The sequence below is a fragment of the Anolis carolinensis genome, chromosome 2, assembly GCF_035594765.1.
Source record: "Anolis carolinensis isolate JA03-04 chromosome 2, rAnoCar3.1.pri, whole genome shotgun sequence".
In the NCBI taxonomy this organism is placed as follows: Eukaryota; Metazoa; Chordata; class Lepidosauria; order Squamata; family Dactyloidae; genus Anolis; species Anolis carolinensis.
In genome coordinates this window covers 36,228,434-36,253,659 of record NC_085842.1, presented here as the reverse complement: position 1 = coordinate 36,253,659, position 25,226 = coordinate 36,228,434, and the positions used below count along the sequence as shown (strand labels likewise).

The window sequence follows — 25,226 nt, the reverse complement described above, 5'->3', positions numbered from 1 at the left end:
ACCAATTTGATGAATACGTTCTAGCAATAAGAGTGGAAATGTTTAACTGATGATAAAATGCTCACAAAAGGAAGCTGTGAGGTGAGAGCGCATCTGCAATTATTGGCTATCTCATTGTTGCTGTTTTATTTCTGTTGTTCTTCACTTGTCATTTTAGCACCAGAGTGACATGAAAACAAAATTCCAATCAAGGCTGTTTGTCAGTGCTTTGGCACGTAGGAGTGGAAAATGAATGTCTGCAAAATGGGGGCTTGGGAAAAATCATAGTAAAGGATATTTGCAAATGTGTGAACTTGATTTGGACATGCAATTATACAAAACAAGCTCCACTTGGAAAGGGTAAAAATTATAATTGCATACTTAAAACAACAGCCTACAATCCAGAGTCTTTGTGTGTTGAACAAATTGTAACTACAACCTCTGTATCCATGTAGGTGCACATTTATTTTTGTGTAATGAGAACATTCTTGGATATTCAAGAAGTTACAAGTGTTCTTATTAACTACTAGTCCAATATTTGGAACTTGCATCTTATAGCTTTTTTGTCTTATGTATTTGATCATTAGCGGGCTTAAACGAATGTGTTATCGAAGGCTTTCGTGGCCAGAATGACTGGGTTGCTGTGAGTTTTCCAAGCTGTTTCCATGTTCCAGAAGCATTCTCTCCTGACATTTTGCCCACATCTATGGCAGGCATCCTCAGAGGTTGTGAGGTCTGAGGATGCCTGCCATAGATGTGGGTGAAACATCAGGACAGAATGCTTCTGGAACATGGCCATACAGCCTGGAAAACTCACAGTAACCCATTAACAAAAGAACATTGGCATAAAGCTGCATATGTCTTGTTGTGATGTTATGTTATTAACAGGACCAGATGATCAAAGTAGGAGAAAATCAAGAAGCAAAATCCTTATATAATAATAATAAACTTTTAAAAAATATCCTGCTCCATCTCCTCATGAGGACACAGTGCGGTTTATCAGATTGAATCTGAACTTTGTCTGGAAATTCTTTTCATGAAGCATTAGGACTGCACTGTATAGTCTGGTCATACCATATGTCCCAGTTAACTCAAGACTGACTAGCTCCTGAAACTACTGAATTTTATCTCTGAGGCCCCTTCCAAAATGTAATTAACAAATATTAATTAACAAATACTCAGTTTAATTAAAAGGACAATAACACAGTTTACAAATTTATTAGATGGCCACCACTTTTTTCCCTTTACTTTTTGAGTTTTATAAGGAAAGTTCCCGAGGAACAGCTCAGACAGTCAAGAGACTGTATTTCACATGAATGTTATTGTACTGCCATCTCATATCTCCTTCATTGGTATCTTCACTTCAGATAAGCACATATGCCTTCCATGTAGTCAAATCCATAACCAAATATCTGGAGCTCTGGGATCACACAACTCCTTATACAGCACCACATTTAGCCCACACTTTCTCTAATTCAAAATGCTGTGATAAGGGAACACTTTGGCCACAAGATTCAGCTCAGCATATTGAAGATCCACTACATTTTTTGAACAACTCTTACTGTTGACTTGACTATTGAGTAAAGCAGGTTGATGGATTGCATTTAAATTTCTAACCTACCATAAATTTAGATAATATTGTCATTAAAAAAACACTCTCGTTGTCCATAATGTTGCCTCTGAAATAGAACAGTTTCACCATGCTTCAAGACTTTTAGTTTTTTTTCCAGAGCTGCTGAAGAAAATAATACCATAATTGGAGAATCACTAACTGTCAAAAATGTTTTCTGTAGGGTGCTCTTTGCTTGTCTGGGAGATAGACGGTAGTGGTCTCAGTCTATTTTCAGCATATCACAGAAGTTACAGCATACAGTAGAAAAGCTGATGTGAACATGCATTGAACTACTCTGTGCCAGGAGACCCCCAGGCAAATTGATTTGAGTTCTCTCCCCTTCAGTACAGTGATAATGATGATATCGGCAACTATAAGATTTTTGTAAACATTGCACAAACAGTGTGCAAACTTCTTTAATTTAGTATCAAACTAGAATGAAATGCTCACTGAAATTAAATTTAAGATTTCAGTTTTGAACAGAAGTGTGTAGAGAGACTATTGTGCTAGGCTAACACCTCTTCAGCTTATTAAAGCCCATTGATTAGGACAGAAAAAAAATCAACTCTGTTCTTTGTAACCTGACTTCTATTTATTTAATGTGAATTTAATGGTGTGCTTTCCTCCTGCTGTTAAAACTGAATCACTTTTATTTATCTGTTCTGTCATCATCTCTTTTTTCTACAAGATGATCGCATGGATTTGACAAACTGGGCCCTAGCCTGTGCTAGAAGAAATTGGTTAGGATATTAAATCCAATTGTTTTCGTATTATATTGTTTTTAATGTTGCAAGCCGCTTTAAGTTTTTTTAAGAGAGGAAAGCAGAATATAAATAATAATAACAAGGTAATCATTCTGTTAATGGGTGAACACTATTGTGTTTCATTTTATATTTATTTATAAGACATCTCATGTATATGTCAAGGACAGGTGTGGGGGCCAAAATTATGGATGTTCATATGACCCATGGATAAACTGGAGATCATTCCACCATCAGGGACCATCCACCATTTCCCTGCTTAGATATTCAAAAAAGGCCAAAAGTGGCACAACTGCAGAGAGGTTAGAGGGAGTTTCTCAGGACAGACTATGCTCTTGCCTTTTGCAACGCTGCTCAGAGAAGGAATGGTTCCTTTCTTGATAAGTGTTAAGGTATAGGAATCACATTGGCCCATGGATAAGTCAGCTCAGTTTTTTAAAACTTTATTTTTGAGTAAAAGTTCTAGACTTATATATGGATATATAGGGTAAGTAATTTTAGCTGTACTGTACTCTCATTTTATATTTGACAGGTGATTTTTTTTCAATTCTGCTTCTGATGTATTCTTTGTATCTGTCTTTTAGAATAGAGCTTATTTTGTATTCCCAAGGGCTTTGGCCTCCATGGCAACTAGTTGACTTTTCAAATGTTGAAACAAGGGAGTAATATATTAAAAAATTGTGGTACAGTTCTGACAATGTATCATTTCTAAAAGTGATGCATTTTTAAATGCAGTATTTTCCAGTTAACAGCTTCAAGGGGATCTTAAAAATACCTTTAATGCATGTTATCGAACAACTTTGCAAAAGTAGAGTATCTTACTGTTTAAACTGGTACAGGGTAATATGACTCCCAATTAAACTTGGTGAAAGTCCCAATCTTAACCATCTTGAAGGTACAATTGTCCTTGTGCAGCCAGCAACCTTAAAAAAAAGAATAAAATAGAATGGGTAGCTGCCAATAAACTGAAGAAGAGAAGCCAGCAGAATTAATTAGAAGCATAAATAGTCACATTCCTAGTTATAAATAAGCTGCTTCTGGAAGAAATTCGTTAGTTGAACATTGTGCACATTTATACTCATTATAGGACCTTGTCTATTCTGAACAAATTAAAAGCTATTTTGTTGAATTACATCTTCCTAAATCATTTGGCACACATTTCTAAAGCTTGGCTAAACAAAACATTCCATAAAACCAAATTTGGTAAATAGGTCTTGAGCTAGTGAAACAGGCATTGAAATGACCTACATTTAAGTTTTGAAACAAAAGTTTTATAAGACTCAAAATACCTTGTAGATTTTAGGACAGGAAACAGTCTAGTGCCTCTGCTGGATTTTGAACAATAATGTAATCCATTTAATCGTGGTGATCTCTTCAGGCCTACACAATAGTAGTTTGGCTTGAACCACTGTGTATGTATTAGTGCACAAAATATTTTACTAATTCAAAGTTTCCCAGTTAAGTGCATGAATCTCACTCACTCATAGAAGCAAGCAGAGCACCCCCAACTATGAAGGTTGATGAGTCTGCTTGTGACTAGAATTGCTGTATCAACCCATAACCTTCTAAAACAATGGGATTAGTTATGAATACTAGCTGAAGTGTGAATGTGATTGCATTTTTCACATGGTGGTTTGCTGGTTCTGTGATAGAAAACAATAGCACTGTCAGATATGCAGTGTGGACAAAAAATGTGATACCTTTAATTTAATACATAGCTGCTCATTGCTTTATTTATATATATGGTATTTATTTCTCGTGTCAGAAGCGAACTGAGGGTACAAGTTGTAATGGATTTGCAAACATAGAGATTTTTTAAGGAATTTTTTTGGCATTAATACTAAATGTCTTTTGCCCACTAGCTGGCCACTTGGGAGTACCTCTGGTATTGCTGTTAGAAGGTCCACCATTGTGCGTGTAGCAGGGCTCAGAATACATTGCAGTAGGTGGTGTGTGGTTTGCTCTTCTCCACAGTCACATGTTGCGGACTCCACTTTGTAGCCCCATTTCTTAAGGTTGGCTCTGCATCTCATGATGCCAGAGCGCAATCTGTTCAGCTCCTTCCAAGTTGCCCAGTCTTCTGTGTGCTCAGGGGGGAGTTTTTCGTTCAGCTTCAGCCACTGATTAAGGTTCCAGGTTCTAGCCTGCCATCTTTGGACTCTTGCTTGCTGAGATGTTCCTGTAAGTATATCTGTAGATCTTAGAAAGCATTGGCGTGCTGGCTGATATCTGAACAGGGGATGGCCCGGAGATGTCAATGCCTTGGTCCTTTCATTGTTGGCTGCTACTTCCCAGCGGATGTCAGGTGGTGCAATGCCAGCTAAGCAGTATAATTTCTCCAGTGGTGTAGGAAGTAGACATCCTGTGATAATGCAGCATGTCTCATTAAGAGCCACATCCACTGTTTTAACATGGTGAGATGTATTCCACACTGGGCATGCGTCTTCAGCAGCACAGTAGGAAAGCACAAGGGCAGGTGTCTTCACTGTGACAGGTTATGATCCCCAGGTTGTGCCAGTCAGCTTTCGTATGATGTTATTTCTAGCGCCCACTTTTTGCTTGATAGTAAAACAGTGCTTTTTGTAAGTCAGAGCACAGTCCAGGGTAACTCCCAAGTATTTTGGTGTGTTGCAATGCTCCAGTGGGGTTCCTTCCCAGGTAGTCCTCAGAGCTCGAGATGCTTGTCTGTTCTTAAGGTGGAAAGCACGCGTCTGTGTTTTAGATGGATTAGGGATCAGTTGGTTTACCTTGTAATAGGCAGTAAGAGCACCTAAGCTTTGGGAAGCTTCTGTTCAACCATTTCAAAGCTCCCTGCTTGGGTGGTGATGGCACGATCATCAGCATAGATGAAACTCTCTGTCCCTTCTGGCAGTGGATGGTCATTTGTGCAAATGTTAAACATTGATGGAGCAAGCACGCTACCCTGAGGGAGGCCGTTCTTCTTTTTTCGCCATCTGCTTCTTTGACCCTGGAATTCAACCAAAAAAGCTCCTGTTTTGTAGCAGATTTCCTATGAAGCGGGTGTGGTAGTAGTCCTTTGTGATATTACACATTTTTCCCAGGAGAAGGTGGTGGTTTACAGTGTCATAAGCTGTTGACAGGTCTATGAAGACAGCTCCTGTAATCTGCTGCCTTTCAACCCCATCTTCTATGTGCTGAGTCAGATTCAACACTTGTGATGTGCAGCTTTTGCCTTTCCTGAAGCCAGCTTGCTCCAGAATCAAACATGGGTCTCCCCCCCCCCCCCCCCATAATTCTATTCAAAATAAGTCTCTTCAGAACTTTGTAGAGACAACAAGAAGATTGATCTGCAGTTTTTTGGGTCATTACGGTCTTTTCCTAGTTTCAAGATGGCTATGACTTTTGCTTTCTGCCAGATTTTGGGAATCTGACAGGATGCAATGCAGTTGTTCATCATCTTCAGCAGCCAGCAGCTTGCTTTTGGGCCAAAGTTCTTAATTTGTTCCATCCGTAGATCGTCCAGGTCAGCTGCTTTGCCATTTTTACATTTATTGAGGGCCATGTCCAATTCAGTTGATGTGAAAGGTTCATGAAGGTGGTTGTTCTCATTATCTGGTTGTCTGACTATTGGTTTCCTTCCTAATTTGGCGGAGAGTTTGGGTTTCCCATTCTTCAGAAGTTGATGCGTAATATATATGGTAAAGGTGTAGTTTAAAAATAATAAATTGATATAGAATATTAGAATTCTGCAGTCAGAATGCTTAGTTTGTATAGTTAGACTTAATGGCCTCCTCACTAATTTTCCACCCTGTTTCTGCTTAGATTTTCATATTGAAACACTCTGCAATTATTTGACTGAAAATATCTCATTTATCACTCACCCCAAATATTGCAGTATTTTTGTGTTCCATTTCTCACTTTCAAAATTTTAGTTTCCCCAATTCACATTTCTGACATTCCATGTTCCATGTTCCATTATACTGGCATATGTTGTGCATCTTCAGAATTTACTTTTGTCTTTTGCTTTAAAGGAACACACTGTCCCACCAGTACAGAAATTGAATACCATAGTGGGCGGAGCTGGTGTATTCTGGTATTAATTTTAAGTGTTTGTGTATTTATTTTACTGTGTTATGAATGAAAATTTCTGTTTCTCTCTGGAGGAAAAATGTTTGTCCAATCCTTTGGCTTCCCTGAGTCACATGGGAAGAAATTGTTTTGGGCTGCACACTATCGTAAAACTGAAGCCACGCATGTGTACAAATAGCAAGAATGCACTGCGCCCGGCTGCTCTATTCTTAGTACAGAATACATACTATAATTCTTTTTTACAATTCATGTTTTGCAGCATTGCAGTAGAGTTCTCTTGCTCTTTATTTTGTTTGTTAATTTTAACAATTTTTCATTTGGCTGAACTGTTTGCAATTATAATGCAAATTATAGCTACTACTTCAATATTTGTGGACATAACATACTCTGACTATTCCATTCTGTTCCATTCTTGTCTACAAAGTTTGCACTTGAGAACTGCACGATCAAATTACAAAAAAAAATCATAATGTTTTAGGTAACTTTACAGTTTTGTGTTGGGCCTCATTCGAAGTCATCCTGTGGTCCATGGGATGCAGATTTACAAACCTGCTATAAATTATATCTTTGTAACATCTTTACATGCTAAAATTGATAGGCAGCCCCCCCTCCCTCCCAATTTATTAACTTTCACTTGGGCTCCCTTTATCCATTTGCAAAATGCCTACCAAAGGGCTTTTGATGTCTTTTTTTGGTGTTCAGTAGCACCACCAAAATATCATTAATATTTGCAATTTGTTTTGGTCACCATACATTTGCAAAGATTTTGTAATAGAGGTATTAGAATAAATTTATAATGATTTGGAAGACTGGGGAAGTAGAGTAAACTAATAATCTGTAGTCAAATCATGTTACGATTTTAGCCGGAGCTCATTTTTAGCTCTGATTAAACATTAACAAATTCTCATAAATTGTTGTATATACAAGAAGAAAATGAATAGGTAACCTGAGTCAATGTGTTATCTACTCCTGGGTAGTTTCTACCATTTTAAACTCTTGTTCTTGCTGCATTTTGCTATCATGAGGAAAGCAGACAATCAAAGTTGAAGCTGTGGAATAGAATTGAAAATAGAACTGAAAAATGTACTGAAGAGTAATTTTGCTTTGAAATGTTTTGCAAATGTAGACATTAAGTGTGAAATGAATGCAGCTAATGACCATAGCAGGAAGAGTTATGCACCTGCTGATCAGAGGAATATTATTATAAATGAGGTTGATTTTTACTGTTGACTACCTCATTCTTTCTCAATGTGGTCTCATTATTTTTCTATCATATGTCTGACCCTTTAGATGTGAAGACTCAAGCATCAACATAATAAAAATACATTAACTTCTGTGGAGTTTTTCAGACATTTTCTAATTATATGAAACATATAATTTTGTGTTTTTTCAAAAGACTACTGCGTTTTTCCTTGTGAAAATAAAGATTTAATTTCCCATACTTTGTAGCTTTTAAAAATCAAAGCAGCCATGCAACTACAGGTTATAGTAATTAAATCAATATTCTTGGAATTTAAATTATGAAGTATGTTTCCATGAACAGTACATATTTATGGGGAAAGCATGATGCAATGGAGTTTACCATATACAATATATTCAAGTCTACAATGAAAAATTTTCAATCAAAAATCAACTCCAAAAATCTAGGTTGACTTATTCACAGATCAATGTAAGGTGCAGAATTCACCACCATGGGAAAATGGAGGTAGTACTAGCTCTTTGGTGCTTCCCTACCAGGGCATATAGAGTAGAGGGGTTCAGTCCTTCTTTTAGGTTTTCCCATAATGGACTAAGCTTTTGCCACTCTACTTAGAGAAGGGATGGTTGCTTTTTTATAAGCAGTATTAATTCTTACCAAAAAAGGACCCCATCCTCTTCCCCAAATAGACTGGTGAAAGGCAGAGAACTTTTGATTTAATCTGTGGATAAATTGAGCGTCATTCTGTGGGGCGGGGAACCCAGTGCTACTACCATTTTCACACCTAGGCATTCAAAAAGGCCAGAAGCTGACCCACAGTGGATTAAGCAGAGAGAGCTAATGTTTCTTTTAGGTTCTCCCAGGATAAACTAAGATTTTTGTCTTTTGTTGTTCTACTCAGATAAAAAGATGGTTCCTTTTTTGAATAAAAGATAATGTACAGTATAAAAATTGAAATACAGTACTCACATTGATCCGTGGATAAGTTGACCCAGGTTTTTTTAGTTGTGTTGTCAAAGACTTTCATGGCCGGGATCACAGGGTTGTTGTATGTTTTCCGGGCTGTATGGCCATGTTCCAGAAGTATTCTCTCCTGACGTTTCACCCACATCTATGGCAGGCATCCTCAGAGGTTGTGAGGTATGGAGAAACTAAGTAAGGAAGGTTTATATATATATCTGTGGAAAGTCCAGGGTGAGAGAATAACTCTTTGTCAGTTTTGCCAGTGTGAATGTTGCAGTTAATCACTTTAATTAGCATTGAATAGCCTCATCTCCTGGCTTCTTCCTGCCTGGGGGCATCCTTTGTTCAGAGTCGTTAGCTGCCCCTGGTTGATTCATGTCTGGAACTCCTCTGTTTTCAGAGTGTTGCTTCTTATTTACTGTTCTGATTTTTGAGTTTTTTAATACTGGTCGCCATATTTTGTTCATTTTCATGGTTTCCTCCTTTCTGTTGAAGTTGTCCACATGCTTGTGATTTTTAGTTGATTTTTCTAGACTTGGACACATGTGTAGGTTACGTATTTTCAAAATTATATTAATTGTGACATGTTTTATCCGTTTTACATTATTTCTTTGCATTTTAAATTATTAAATAGCTCAGCTCAGATTTGTCTTACTGGATTTTATCCATGTCATCCTAATATAGGATGAGATGTAAGTGTTTTAATACATTTAATAAATGTTTGGAGGAGCCTCTGGTGGTGCAGCAGATTAAACGACCGAGCTGCTGAACTTGCTGATGAAAAGGTCAGTGGTTTGAATCCAGGGAGCGGGGTGAGCTCCTGCTATTAGCCCCAACTTCTGTCAACTTAGCAGTTTGAAAACATGTAAATGTGAGAAGATCAATAAGTACCACTCTGGCAGGAAGGTAATGGTGCTCCATGCAGTCATGTGTCAGGATCCTGGCTGCAGAGCACCAATAACCTTACACAGAGGCCAGACTCTATCTAATATCTTTATTAAAGAAATATATAAAGTCAATAAAAACAAGTGAAGAATATAGTTCAGAAGCAGACCTTTCAGATAAGGTCAAATATAGTCCAGAAATGTATTGTCCAATATAAGATATTAGAGTTCAAAGTTTTAATCCACTTGACCGAAACACACACTGCCAAGCAATAGTGTGGGGAAATAACAGAGTCTTTAAAGTCCAATGAAGCTTGACAACAAGGCTGGAATAAACTTGATTCTCGACTAGATCCTTGACTGGAGGCAAGATGAACGTGAAGCATGAAACATAGTCCGTGGTAAAAACGTGAGACAAGGCAAGGCTTGAAACTTGATCCGGGAAGCAAGGAACTGGGATTACGAAGTCCACACACGATCTCTCTCCTCAAGCTGATCAATTGACTCCGCAAAGTCTCCCTTGCGCCAAACACCTATATTGGGTCTCGTTTTCCCGCCAACAGAACTCTTTCCCTAGAGAACGAGAAGCGAAACCCAACTCTGTCCAGATGCATGACTCCTTAGAATTTCCCAAGGGAAGCAGACCTAATCAGCCATTTGTTTGGCAGCGATTCTCAGGCTTCTCCGATTAGCCTCCCTGACTCCCCTATCTCTAGTATAATTTTCCCTCCTGGAAAACGGGGGGGGGGGGGGGAGTTCTGCCCAAGGCCTGTTTGGCTGAATTCTTGAGGGCAAACGTCAACATCCTGCAGGTGAAGAGGCTCCGGCTCTTGCTGAACCGGCAAAAATCCCATGTTTTCCTCTTCGTCTGCCACAATAGTACTAGGAACAGGACTACAAGGCCCATGAGTCATCACACTATCCCCGCCCTCAAGGCCCCCCTCAAACAGGGCCCCTCTCCTCGAGTCGCGGGGCCGCGGCTTGGTAGGGTAGGCCTGATGGAAGCGGCGGACTAAGTCGGGGGCATGGACTGTGGAAGCGTCTTCCCAGGAGCGTTCTTCGGGGCCAAAACCTACCCAGTCAATGAGATCCTGAAGGCGGCGGCGATGGAAGCGAGAATCCAAAATGTCCTGAACCTCGAATTCCTCCTCCCCGTCCACCAAAACAGGGGCGGGGGCCGGCCAGCTCGCGTCGGGGCGTACACCATCCGCCGGAAGGAGCAGGGAACGATGAAACACCGGATGAATGCACATGGAGCGCGGAAGTTGGAGTTTGAAAGTCACGGGGTTAAGTTGCGCCACCACTGGGTAGGGACCAATGAAACGGGCATCCAACTTCCGGCAGGGACGGTGGGAGGGCAAAAAGCAAGTGGACAACAGAACCCGATCTCCTACCTTGATCTCGGGGCCCGGCTGGCGACGACCGTCAGCGAGGCGTTTATAGTCCTCCTTGGCTTGATCCAGTTGCTGGTGCAAGAGTTGTTGCACCGCTGTGAGTTCCTGCAGGCAGTCCTCCGCTGCAGGGACTTCTGAGGTTTCAATGACAGAAGGAAAGAAACGTGGATGGAAACCATAGTTTGCAAAGAACGGGGTTTCTTTAGTTGAAGCCTGGACACCATTGTTGTAAGCAAATTCTGACAGAGGTAATAGGGAAGCCCAATTGTCCTGTTGGTAGTTTACATAACAGTGAAGGTATTGTTCCAAAGTGGCATTGGTGCGCTCAGTTTGCCCATCCGTTTGGGGATGGTGAGCTGAAGATAAACGAGAGTCTATGCCCAATAATTTTTGTAGTGCTTTCCAGAAACGAGAGGTGAATTGAGATCCACGGTCAGTGACTAAACTCTTGGGCAATCCATGTAGTCGGAAAACATGTTGAAGGAATAAATCTGCAGTCTCTTTGGCCGTGGGGAGACCATCGCATCGAAATGGGCCAACTTGGTAAAAAGGTCCACCACTACTAGAATCATGGTGAATCCAAGGGAGGGTGGTAAGTCAGTGATAAAATCCGCGGAAATTATCTCCCATGGGCGAGAAGGAGTGGGAAGGGGATGCAGTAGCCCTGACGGCTTTTCCCTTCGTGTCTTGGAACGCTGACATACAGGACAGGTATTGACATATTTCTCCACATCCTTGCGGATCTTGGGCCACCAGAAATCTCGTAGGATCAAGTGCATGGTTTTAAATAGCCCAAAGTGTCCTGCTGGCTTGCTGTCATGACACAGATGAAGTGCTTTTTCTCTGCCGGGACCTGGAGGGATGTAAACATGATTCCTGTAGCATAGTAGCCCATCCTTAAGTGAGAATGGGAAACGTAGTCCTTGGCGAATCTGTTCTTGAGCCCAGGCATCTGCCTGTTGACTGGCTCTAATTTCTTGAGTGCAAAGGGATTCTGGTTTAGAGGGAGTTGGTTCAATTGGAGTGGATTTGGTGTTTCCCACTGTGAGCGTGGCAAAGTTTTCGGGTTGCAGCAATCGAGATTCTGAGGTCTCTCTGCGTCCTGCAGCATACTCTGGTTTCCGTGATAGAGCATCTGCTTGCTTGGTCTGAGCCGGGGTCACATAATGGATCTGGAAGTCAAAACGTTCAAAGAACAAAGCCCAGCGCTGCTGCCTTTGATTTAACTTTCGTGCGGTCCTTAGGTGCTCTAAATTTCGATGATCAGTATGAACTTCAATGGGAAATTTGGCCCCTTCCAACCAATGTCTCCAATTTTCAAAAGCTGCCTTTATGGCCAAAAGTTCTTTCTCCCAAATAGTGTAATTTCTCTCTGGGGCTGTTAGTTGACGGGAGTAATAGGCACAAGGATGAAGATGTTCTCCCACTGGTTGCATGAGTACAGCCCCAATTGCCACATCAGAGGCGTCAGCCTGCACAACAAAAGGGGTTTTAGGATCAGGGTGCTGTAGAATTGGCTGGGTCGTGAATAGCTGCTTTAGCTGGTGGAACCCTTTCTCTGCTTGCTCCATCCAGCGGAAAGGCTGTTTCCCTCGGATGCAGCTGGTGATTGGGTCAGACCAGCGAGCAAAGTCTGGGATGAATTTGCGGTAGTAGTTTGCAAACCCCAAGAAGCGCTGTACTTCCTTCTTGTTGGTTGGCGCCCGCCATTCCAATACTGCTGAAACCTTTGCCGGGTCCATGGAGAGCCCTAGTGGCGAGACGCGGTATCCCAGGAAGTCTACCTCTTGCAGATCAAAGGCGCATTTCTCTAACTTGGCATATAGTCCATGATCCCGCAATCGTTGTAGCACCATTCTGACGTGTTGTTCGTGTTCCGATTGTGATCTAGAATACACCAAAAAATTGTCCAAATATATGATCAAGAACCGATCTAGATAATCCTGGAAGATATCGTTGACAAAATGCTGGAATGTTGCGGGAGCTCCGGATAATCCGTAATTCATGACTAGGGACTCAAATAATCCGAATTTGGTCTGGAAGGCGGTTTTCCATTCGTCCCCTTCTCTTATGCGAACTAGATTGTAAGCCCCGCGGAGATCCAGCTTGGTGTAAACCTTGGCCCCTCGGAGTCGGTCTAATAGGTCCGAGATCAGAGGCAGGGGGTAGCGGTTCCGCTTCGTGATGTTGTTCAATGCTCTATAGTCCACAACCAAGCGTAGGTCCCCTGACTTCTTTTTCACAAACATCACTGGGGAAGCAGCTGGGGATTGAGAGGGTCTGATGAACCCCTTGCGGAGGTTTGTCTCTATAAACTCCCTGAGAGCTTCTTGCTCTGGTTCAGTCAGGGAGTAGAGGTGTCCTCGCGGAATTGGGGGCCCCTCCACCAGGTCAATGGCACAGTCGTAGGGTCTATGTGGGGGTAGCTTCTCGGCTTCCTTTTCATTGAAAACATCCCAAAAGTCCGAATATTTCTTGGGCTCTGCGTCTGTGGCATGGCAGACCTTGGCTACTGGACAATGGTTTTGGCAATATCTTGAGGCGAACTGCAGTTCTCTGTTGGACCAGGAGATGTTTGGGTCGTGGAGTGTCAGCCATGGAATACCCAAAATCACAATGAAGTGGGGAACCTCGGTAACGAAGAAGGAAATTTCTTCCATGTGTTCCCTTATCCACATTCTGGTGGGTTCAGTCCATCGGCTTACTGGACCCGTCTTTAGGGGTCGGCCGTCTATGGCCTGCACCACCCGGGCATTCTTGAAATCATGATATTGTAATCCCAGAGAGTCGGCATACTCTCTATCGATGAAATTGTTTGTTGCCCCTGAGTCTATCATGGCATGGATCATGACGGGTCCTTTTTTCGCTGACCACAGCGTGACCACCAGGAGGAATAGGATCCCGGTTTGCGGCTCTTGAGTGGGGTTTTTGACCGGGTTGGCGAGCCTCTCTATGCCCGGTCGCTGGCTTCCCCCGCCGGCTTTGCTCCAGCCGCCGCGGCCGCCTCCACCTCCGCGGAGGACGCCGCCGCCAGGCGGGCGGCGGGCTTCTTTTTGGCTGGACATTCTCTGACGAAGTGGCCCCCATTCCCGCAGTACCAACACAGATTCAAACGTTGGCGGCGGGCCTTTTCGGCAACATCTAGTCGGGGGCGCACATTGCCCAACTGCATCGGCTCCTCCTCGCTTCCCATGGGGTTTGGGGCTGGCGGTGGGGATCTCCATACTGGACGTGGCTGAACACTGGCAGAAGCGGGAGGTTTCACTCCGGCTCTTCCACTCTGGCCTCGGAGCCACTGTTTTTTGTTGGCAAGCAGGACTTCGGCTCGTAAACACTGGTTGATGAGTCTCTCAAGAGTCCCTGGGGGATCCACCTTAGAGATTTCTTCTTGCATCTCGATGTTGAGGCCCTCGCGAAACTGTCCTCTAAGGGCTATATCGTTCCAGCCGATGCTCTGAGCCAGCACCCGGAACTCGGCTATGTACTGGGACAACGGCCTGTCCCCTTGGAAGAGACGCCGGAGTTTATGGCCGGCCGCCTCCTCGTCGTCCTCCATCCCCCAGGTCTTTCTAAGGTGGTTCAAGAAATTTTGCGCGGTACTTAGATGCGTGGAACCCGCATCATATAGCGCCGTCGCCCAAGTGGCCGCATGCCCATCTAGGAGACTGTAGATCCACGCCACTTTGACATCTTCTTGGGAAAACTCGGCTTGGCGGGCTTCTAAGTACGCCTGGCACTGGCGACAGAAAACATGAACCTTGGAGGCTTCTCCAGAAAACTTGGTTGGTAGCGCTAGGGCAGGGAGACGGGCTCCGCGTTCCTTCAAGCCCCGTATTTCTCCCTCCTGCGTTCGGAGTGTGTCTCGAATTCGATTGAATTCATCTTGGGAAATGGTGTAACTGGCTGGTTGAGCCTCCGCTCCAGTTCCTGTAGACATTCTGGCCTTAGGTTGTTTGGTGCTTAAGGTGGCGGAGTCAAACTGTCAGGATCCTGGCTGCAGAACACCAATAACCTTACACAGAGGCCAGACTCTATCTAATATCTTTATTAAAGAAATATATAAAGTCAATAAAAACAAGTGAAGAATATAGTTCAGAAGCAGACCTTTCAGATAAGGTCAAATATAGTCCAGAAATGTATTGTCCAATATAAGATATTAGAGTTCAAAGTTTTAATCCACTTGACCGAAACACACACTGCCAAGCAATAGTGTGGGGAAATAACAGAGTCTTTAAAGTCCAATGAAGCTTGACAACAAGGCTGGAATAAACTTGATTCTCGACTAGATCCTTGACTGGAGGCCGTGGTAAAAACGTGAGACAAGGCAAGGCTTGAAACTTGATCCGGGAAGCAAGGAACTGGGATTACGAAGTCCACACACGATCTCTCTCCTCAAGCTGATCAATTGACTCCGCAAAGTCTCCCTTGCGCCAAACACCTATATTGGGTCTCGTTTTCCCGCCAACAGAACTCTTTCCCTAGAGAATGAGAAGCGAAACCCAACTCTGTCCAGATGCATGACTCCTTAGAATTTCCCAAGGGAAGCAGACCTAATCAGCCATTTGTTTGGCAGCGATTCTCAGGCTTCTGCGATTAGCCTCCCTGACTCCCCTATCTCTAGTATAATTTTCCCTCCTGGAAAACGGGGGGGAGTTCTGCCCAAGGCCTGTTTGGCTGAATTCTTGAGGGCAAACGTCAACATCCTGCAGGTGAAGAGGCTCCGGCTCTTGCTGAACCGGCGAAAATCCCATGTTTTCCTCTTCGTCTGCCACAATAGTACTAGGAACAGGACTACAAGGCCCATGAGTCATCACATCATGTCAGCCACATGACCTTGGAGGCATCTACGGACAATGCTGGCTCTTCGGCTTAGAAATGGAGATGAGCACCATCCCCCAGAGTTGGACACGACTAGACTTAATGTCAGGGGGAAAACTTTACCTTTACCTTTTACCTTGGAGGATTGCAACATTCCCATGCTTCGTCTAAACCCGAAAGAGGCAATTGTTATGGGGATTAGGAAGTCTTTTGACAAGCAGCATTCTTCTAAAAATTAATTGGCTTTTTTTGTCCCAAACCTTAAATGACCCCCCCCCCCCCCCCGCCCAGCAATTTGTCATGGTCAGTTTCAAGATTACTTCATTTACGAAATAAAATATACCAATCTAACTTGTTCCAGGAAGCCAAAAAGTGTCAAATTTACCTCCCACACCCTTGGGGATGTTTGAGGCCTACAAAAATGATCCTAAGAGTACATTCAGCCCATGTTTTCCCCACTCCTGAGTTAAACAATGGCATAATTTAATTTTGAAAAGTTACCAAAGAGCTTGGGCATCATTATATTGCTATGTCATACAAACAGTTGCCATCACACCTATACAGGACTAAAAGCTTGTTTGAACATTTTAAATCTATGTTTCCTTAATCAAGAATTCTAAAAATAGTATTCGTAAAAAGATTTACAGTTCTTTGGGCAATGATTGAGGTCTCCTAGACCTGGGCTTCTTATAGGTTATTTTTCTATTGCCATTTTTATATTTCTGCAAGTTCTGGGGTTCCCCAAGCCTACTGACATATAAGTGATGTCATGAGTATTCACTATTCATACTCTTCACATCAGAAATAGAGGGAATAACTGAACAAAGCACTTTTTAAAGGGCATATGGGATGTCTTTTTTAAACTGTTTTTTCCTTAAGGAGAGAAAATACAGGCAACAGGAATTACCAGTGTGTTTAAAATAGATCAATAATACAGTAACTACATCTTTTCCTAGTCTAAAAATGCACCTTCAGGAGGAATAGTGAGGTATTTTCTGTTGAGATAAGTTGTAGAGAAATTAAGCCAACTTTTGAACACTGAGTCTCCTTTTGGAAAGAAAAATCAGGGTATAAATAAACATAACAACAACAAAAACAACAACGTTCTTGCAAACCATAAGAAGCTGTCTATACAAAGGAGCCTCTTTAGCTATCTGGGGTAAAGCTCAACATCACATCACAGTAGTTGAAATCTATTAGAGATGTTAAAATTCAGTATCTTGAGTTTCACTGGAGGAATAACCTGAATAGTTATCAACAAATGAGTGTGTTATTAATTTTGATTTGGAGGTATGTACTCAAGAAGTGAAACTGGTATATCTATCTTTAAACGAACAAAGAACCTGTGTAAAATGGCAGGTACGTTTTTTTTTTTAAAGGAGAGCTTATAATGATTTTCTTTTTAGTGGGGTGACAGTCTGTTTCAAGATAACAGGGGCTTAAGGAGCTGAAAGAAGCATGATTATTAAAGGCTAGTGGCTTCTCAGTTCATATAAATTGAATTCTTTCATAGGTTGAAGTGCTATGGAAATCTAGTGAAAAGTACAGAGCACTGAAATAAAATTAGCATGTAAAGTGATTTTATACATTCAGGCTTGTAGCCACTAACTTTGAATTTGAGAGAGAAATCCTATTACTTATCTTGTAAAAAAAAGGTAATACTTAAATTCACCACTTGCTGTCCTTGATATAAAGGTTCTGCATATGAATGATAGTTTTCTGTGGTTGCGGAGATATAGTGATTTATTGAATTGATGGTGATCTATCTCTTATCCCTTCCACCCTTACATTTCTCTTACAGGATAACTGATTTAGGAAATATTAAAAGAAGATTATATTTATCAACGATCCACAAGGAATTGTCTGTAACACCTCTACATGCAAAAATACCTCTGTTTATGATCAAGCGCAAAATTGTAGGTATTTTTCTTACTTTTCTTAAAATACTAATTTATGGTCCCATTTCTCTTGGATTGCAACATTTCTTTATCTATAACAGGCATGGGCAAACTTCAGCCCTCCAGGTGTTTTGGACTTCAATTCCTACAAATTTATGTGCAGAATTTTACCTTGACATTAGTCAAAGCAAGGAATATCCAGAAGAGCTGTTAAATGTGGCAAGAGCAGGTTACTGGAATATCAGTAAAGAAGAAATTTGAACAATGCTGGGGCAAGTGAACAAGGCACACTAAAGCAACATGTTCTCAGCATTAAACACTGAAACAAAGTGTATTTGCATGCAGTGATATCTGGGAAACACATTCACACATGTAACTATTAAATGAAACATCACTCCTGAGGTAACTTCTTTGGAGCCTTGCACTTCAACTTGACTGGATCCTGGTGTCCTGCAGGTTCAGATGCCTTCTCTGACTGGGGCTCAAGGATAGATCTGAACCCCCCTCTTTTGGGATGGGGGATAAATCCTCTCTGGAGGACCCAGTCTCTGCTTTGTTGTTTTCAGAGGAAAGTTATCAACGGTGCCTTTGAGTTCTTCTTCCAATGCAGACCTTTCTCTCTAGGCTGGACATAACATTGTGACTCTCATTTTCTAAAAGATCATCTCCAAGTGAGAGAGAAATTTGTTTGATACCATTGTGCAAGCCTATTGTGCAGCCAGGAAATCAGAAGACATTTACTTCTTGGGAGGAGAACAATGGCCAACCTCAATAAAATAGTGAAGAGCAGAGACATCACACTGGCAACGAAGGTCCGTATAGTTAAAGCAATGGTATTCCCCATAGCTGGACCATAAAGAAGACTGAGTTAAGGAAGATAGATGCTTTTGAACTGTGGTGTTAGAGGAAAATTCTGAGAGTCCCTTGGACCATAAGAAGATCCAAACAGTCCATACTCCAGGAAAGAATGCCCAGTTGCTCACTGGAAGGAAGGATATTAGAGGCAAAGATGAAGTCCTTTGGCCACATAATGAGAAGACAGGAAAGCTTAGAGAAGAGATTGATGCTAGGGAAAATGGAAGGAAAAAGGAAGAGAGGCCGACCAAGAGCAAGATGGATGGATGGATGGATGGTATCCTTGAAGTGACTGGTTTGACCTTGAGGGAACTGGGGATGGCGACAACCAACAGGAAGCTCTGGCGTGAGCTGGTCCATGAGGTCACGAAGAGTCAGAAGCGACTGAATGAGTAAACAACAACAACAAGCCTATTTGGTATCTCTGATTGCCACAGAGGGTTGAAAAAACAATTAGCATTGAAATTTAGGCCACTAGTCCATAAGGCTAGCAGAATATTTTCAAGGTCTCAAATGAAATGGGTTAAGTCTTCAAAAGATCTTCAACTTGACTAACCCATGTTTGTCATATGTAGCAAGAATCAGCTTTCTAAGAGCTGAAGCAGGGTTCTTTTGCTTTTGTTAAATCCAAGTGCCTGTTATTTTTATGTATAGTGTTGGTGAATGATATCTTGCTTACCTTCACAGCTTTTAAAATATTTTTATTTATGTTTATTAAATTTTATACAAACAACTATGTAATAGCACCAATATTTTTTTTAAAAAACAATACATCTAAAACTATGAAAACAACCAGCAAATTCAAACACCTAAACTATAAAAACTGACTTCCCGCTTTTCTACTAGTGATAGTTTTAAATTGATATGAACTACCACTGATTCTACAAACTTTATACATCATTGTGCTCTTTTCTTGTGAGAGTTAATTTTCAAAACACACAAACGTTATTCCATTCTCACTCTCCCTCAAAAAGATAAGAAATGGCTCCCAGTCTTGCAAAAAGTAATTTGTTGACTTTTCTTTTATTAACATATTTATTTCTGCCATTTCAAATAGGGTTTATATCCAGCTGTTCACTAAGGGGATTTCTACTCTTCCACAACCAAGCATAGAGTATTCTATCTGCCCTTCACAACTGCTTTTGTTTGTTCCATATCCGACCTGTTACCTTCTCTTCAAAACACTTCCTGCTGTTTTTACTTTTAATCACAAGTTTTCAACCAATGTTGGGGAGGAATTGCTATTTTAGCAAGGCCTACATAATTAATAGTTTTAAATATCATTTTTAGTACTGTTATTTGGGGGGGGGGGTAAACAAGGGAACAAACAATATTTCATTGGTAATAATTTATTTCTAGGGGCATATTAAAACGCAGATAATTGCTAGAAAGCACTTCAGAAGTGGCAATGCCAATTGCATTATTCTGAAATTAATGTATGATTAACAATAGTGACTATTCCTTTCCTTTAAACTTTTGGTTAACATCTATTATGTTACTCTTCTACAGTCATTTCTCTTGTAAGCGCAGCAGTGTTTTCTTTCAGCACATACTAATACTTATCGTTGTTTGGCATATATACAATTTATATAGTGTTTTTATTATTTGTGACAATATGCTTGCCGTGTGTAATTTGATTTCCTTTTCAGTACTGATTCTGTTCTTGAAGCACATGTAGCAGTAGCAGATGAGCATGGTCAGATTTTCCCAAATTAATGTTGTTGTAGTGGTAAAGTAGTATTAAAGTGTAGGTTGAAGGAGCAACTCACAACCAATAAGTTTATTCCTTGTACCAACCTGATGGAGTCCCCAAAAATCAAGTCCATTGAGATCACCGATTCTGTTCTATCCATTCAGTTTTGTTTCTCTTGCCTAGCCAACAAGTCGAGTTTTTAATTTCTTTCTCCCTCTATCACACAATTACTTTAATCAATCTTTCTTTAAAACTTAATTGGGTGATCTAAAATCATCTGCACAGTAAATCGTGGCTTCTGTATTTAGAGAATTAGTGAAAAAGAAGCAGAAGGATTCCAAAGGTGACAAGGAAGATTTGCACTTCTAAGAAAAGAAAGTGACAAGCAGAGAACAAAATTAATTTAATTAGCTCCCCTGAGACCACAAGCACGCAGGTCACAGAAGGCGAGAAAGATATTCAGATTGGCACAAAAGGTCGGATACAGGTGCCTCTGTGTCGGAGTCCATAGTGTAGAAAATATTTATAGCATCAAATGAAAGCAAAACTGAAGTCCATTCTCATCACTGTGAGATCATTGTAAGACCAAAAGAATCTGATTTAGAACAAGCAGTTACAGTATGTTAAAAATCAGAATAAGTAAAGCTTCAGTTTGTACTGGGGAAATCATCACATCGTAATAGGATGTCTGCAGAACTTCCAGCTGTCATCTTGAAAATTCAAGTTTCAATCAGAGAAGTTGTACAGAACCTAGAAGAGTAAGCAGCCAATTGAGGAAGGTATTGCAGTCAAGTGAGCAACAGCTCACAGTGACCTTTCAGCTGTTTCAACTCAACAAGCACAGCTGGTGTGGAGGAAAGCAGCATAATTTCAGTCACAAAAAGAAAAGAGTGCTTGAAATCATTTTTATAATATTTAACAATATTAATGACAGGAAATATCTCCAAGCTACAGAAAAACTTCATTGACATGGGAAAGACTAATTCAACAGTATAAATTTCATATCGCACTTTATCTGCAATAAGAAATATAGTAACAGATATAATTAATGCTAAAGTATAAGATTCCTGCCATTTCTGAGTCCCCTTCAGGGTAAGAAGGGTGGGATATAAATGTCATAAATAACTAAATAAATACATCTCCAAATACTCAAAATATTTTAAACTCAGTTTAAATGTTTTAACTGGTTTGAATTATTTATCTAATTTGAGCAATTAAGCAATTGGAGTAACTTACGCAATTCCATGACTCCAGCTCAGTTATGTAATGTCAATTTGAATATCATCATAAATTTTATTTGTTACCCACCTCTCCTCACATATTGAGAAAATATAGTTAAAGCATGGATAAAGCAAAAAAGGACTTTAAAATACGTATATTAAAAACATAGAACAAAGATTAAAACACCAACACTAATAAAGCTTCAATTTGAAATTCGTAGTTCAAAATTTGCTGGTTAGGCCTGTTGGTAGAGACAGATCTTTGATTGTCTTATCTGGATTCATTTTCAGTTTGTTTTTCCTCATCCAGTCAATTACCTTCTCCAGACATTCAGAGGAGAAACACTGTCCTTAGCTAAGGATGTTTTTGAAGGCAAGGAGAAATATGTGTGGGCATCATCAGCATATTGATAGCACCCCATGCCAGTGGATGATCTCTCCCAGTGGTGTCATGTAAAAGTTGAAAAGTATTGGGGATAAAATGACATGTCATATGTGGCATGTCATATAATAGCTCCTTTTTGGAGAAGGAGCTATCCACAAGTACCAAAACTGGTTGTTGCTAGTTCCATCTAGATTTACTGAAGCAACTGCTAAATAGGAAAGCCGTAGTGAATGTGAAATTCACTGATTTCAAAAGGTCTGCTCTAAGTTATCGGAGATCAGATAACTTAAGAAGCACCGGCGTTCACTAATAAGGAACCTTTAGTATACAGACTACGTTTCAGATAAGGTTTTGGATCTGCTGCAGATACAGACACATGGAAACACAATCTGTATTGTTATATATAGCAGATTTCAATATTGGTTTTTATTGCAGCTTATGCAAGGATGTCACCAAAGCCTATTTTGCTTTTTCTAGTGGTGCAATCTGTGCATTGACTTGGTAGCATTCACCAGTGAGATATTCAAAGGAGCTGTTTTCCAGTCACTGGATGGCATTATTATTTCAGCTAACTGTAAGCTGCGAAAGATCTTCACACTGAAGTCTAATCCCCTGGACAGATCTGATGAAGGTATGTTAACTCGAACCTCATGGAACTCCATTAGATTGCAATTCCAAGCTTGTCTGTCAAGCTTCTGTGATTAATTATTTGAAAGTTTAAACTATTTTATTGCAATTAATGTGGGCACAGGTCATGTAGCTCTCTTGCTCATGGGCTATCAGTGACATTAGCTAAGTGTGGTTGCAGTGTAGGTGGGCACTTAAGCACCATCTTCATTAAAACTGCATTGTGGAAAAGGTTCCATTTTTGAATTAGCATACAAAACTGCTAATAATCTTCTGGCAAACTACCTGTAGCTAAGTATTTCATTAAGCATTGTGAAAGAGAACTTGTTATTAATTATTAGAGGGCTCTTCTACTGAGAGATATCATTTTCTCAAGGTGGCTTCTAAAGAGAAAGCTGTGAAAAGTATCCATAAAAAATTTAGCCATCATTAGAAACCAGACAGTGAGGAAGAAATTAGATAGTTGGTGAACTTCACATTAACTCTCTTCCCAATATTGGTGGAAAAAAATCCTATATCTAGTCAACAATATATTCATATTTACATTTAGCCCTGTTACTATATTTTAGTTATTTTTTCCTATCGTTCTATAATATCTGAGCTAAATTTTAATCTTTGATATGATGCCCCAGTCCCTCTTTCTACTCAGATCCATCAACCTCCCAGCTCTTCCACACAAGGAAGCTTTAAGAAGCTTTTAGCCAGAAATAACTGAGAGTCTTCTTTTGCTTGTTAATGTGAGCTTTTCCTGGAGCCTGTTCATTTGACTAAATTTTGAATCTTTCTTGCTTTGCTTTTCAAACCCATTTTGATCTTGTTCTCTACTTCGAATCAAATAGAACTATTTTTAATGTTCAGGATTGCATAGGTTCCTGTCTGAGCAACACGTGCCCTTTGGAGCAGGAATTTTGATTTAAAAGTCTTTCCTCCCATCTAACTCTCTGATCTTACACATTTTCCTTCTTTACAAAGCATGTTGCCTCCCTGCCTCAGGAAGAAGTTTATCATTACAAAATGTCACCTTGTACAAATCTTTACCGACTGCAGACATAATGATCCTGTTGTTGAAATATAAATATAGTAGAATCTTGATTTTTGTTTTTGAGATCAAAATAATGGGTTTGTTTCTCAAATATCGGTTCACTCATATAGTGGGTTTGCTATCTTCTGTCTCCTTTACTTACCTTGCTTACTGGGACATGAGAGAAGATTCCCAGCAGGATGGTAATACATCCGGATATCCCCTGAGCAACGTCTCTCACACCAAAAGTGCCTTGTACTATGTTCTCAATTCACTTCTAACACGATAAAAAAAACCTTACCTAGTGTTACCTAGATGAACAGTAGTTTTAGAGAATTTCCCCTTGGTACTTAACATGGCAACATCTTAAGCATAAAGGAATCTCAAGTGATGTAATTTTCTAGGCAGCGGAAAATGCCACTGTCCACGGCATCCGAAATGATAATGAAAAAAAGATTTTAATGGTGCAGGATACAGACTTAAGAATGCATTTTGAGTTGCAGAATTCCGTAACAATAATATTTGGTTCAAGATAAGGCTGAATATTACAGACGGGATTAATTTTTCTCTCAGATCACCACCTGATCAAACTTTGGTGGACTATACTGTGTCCAAGATGAGGAAGAGTTCTCATTATGGAAGGCAACTGTGGATGACACCTAGGGGAAAACAGCAGTCATGAGCTCCTGAAAACGTTTTGAAATTGTATTAGCTCTGCTTCTCAGGTGTAGTGAAATGGATCCCCGCTTGCCCAGAATGAGGAATTGTCAATGGCTGTGGGCTTTCTCGTTGGCCATTAGTGGGAAAGGAGACAGTTTTAGATGATTGCCTGCAATTACAGTCTCCCCAGAACCAGGTGGTAAATTTTGGATGTTCTCATTAGTGAGCAAATGTATTTTGATTTTAACAGACTGTGTTGTCTTAGCCTGTACTATATTCCTGCAACTGTGATCCAAGTACTTTGCTTGTTTTTAAGAAAAAGATGATACCGTAGAGATGCCATTTTAATTTTGTGTTTATTCTGTCCAGGTGATTTGAATTTGTAAGGCTCTAGTTTTCAAGAACCAGCATTTTGTTTTTCAGAGCAATACCATCTGTGCAGGCAGCTTTTTGCTATCCATTACTTAGTTGATTTGTTATGTGTCAGTCGAGGATGAAGTCTGTCACATTGAAATGTTTATTGAGTGGTGGTCACAAGGGTGACAGCTGAACATGGTGTTCTACCAACTGAAGGCAAAAGAGAATCAGCATTACTTTACAATCAAGCTGATATGGGAGTGGATTCTGCCTATATGTGCTATATGATACAGAGTATAGGGACATAAAGATGAATAGCAGTATCTCTGCTTGTTAAGATAGGCAGTGAGTTCCTTGAAGTTTTTTATCAGATTATTTCCCATTATGACTGAGAGGAGGAGATTTGAATGCCTTCTCTATGTCTGATTTATGTTTGAAGACAGAATTTATTTAAAACATTTTACCCTGCCTCACCAGAGCTGCTTCGGCATTTTTGCAAAACATTGTCATGCAGCAATTTCAATGTAATATAGTAAAACCCCACAGAATTTAAACAGACTAATACTATAACCCAAATTGCAGACAGTTATAAATAGGAGAAATTGATCAACAGCTTAAATCCTTCAGCCTTCCAAAAGAAAAAGAAGAAACAGCTATGTTCCTCATCAGGAAAGACATTCCAAAACTGAGATGAATGAAGTAAACATAAACAAACAAACTTTTCCTATACAGTAAATAGAGAATTAAAGACACTTGTCCACAGAACAAAATGTAGCTCTTATTTCTTTACTGGGATATACATGTCAGTCTTATCATCCTTCAAAAATTATAATTGATATCTGTCTGAGTAA

The 25,226-nt window shown here is 40.4% G+C and overlaps 1 protein-coding gene across 16 annotated transcripts in view; it reads left to right on the top strand.

Moving 5' to 3' along the window:
* cfap20dc (CFAP20 domain containing) overlaps positions 1–25,226 on the top strand; it is a 294,908-nt gene that overhangs the window by 116,102 nt on the left and 153,580 nt on the right. For 15 of the 16 annotated variants that reach the window (XM_062969646.1, XM_008105414.3, XM_008105415.3 and 12 more), the window contains 2 exons: positions 17,461–17,575; positions 22,188–22,341. In XM_062969646.1, the coding sequence (XP_062825716.1) occupies positions 17,461–17,575; positions 22,188–22,341 (269 nt within the window). Of the gene's footprint in view, positions 1–794; positions 9,349–17,460; positions 17,576–22,187; positions 22,342–25,226 lie in introns of those variants that run through there. The other variant, XM_008105422.3, reaches the window with a different exon arrangement.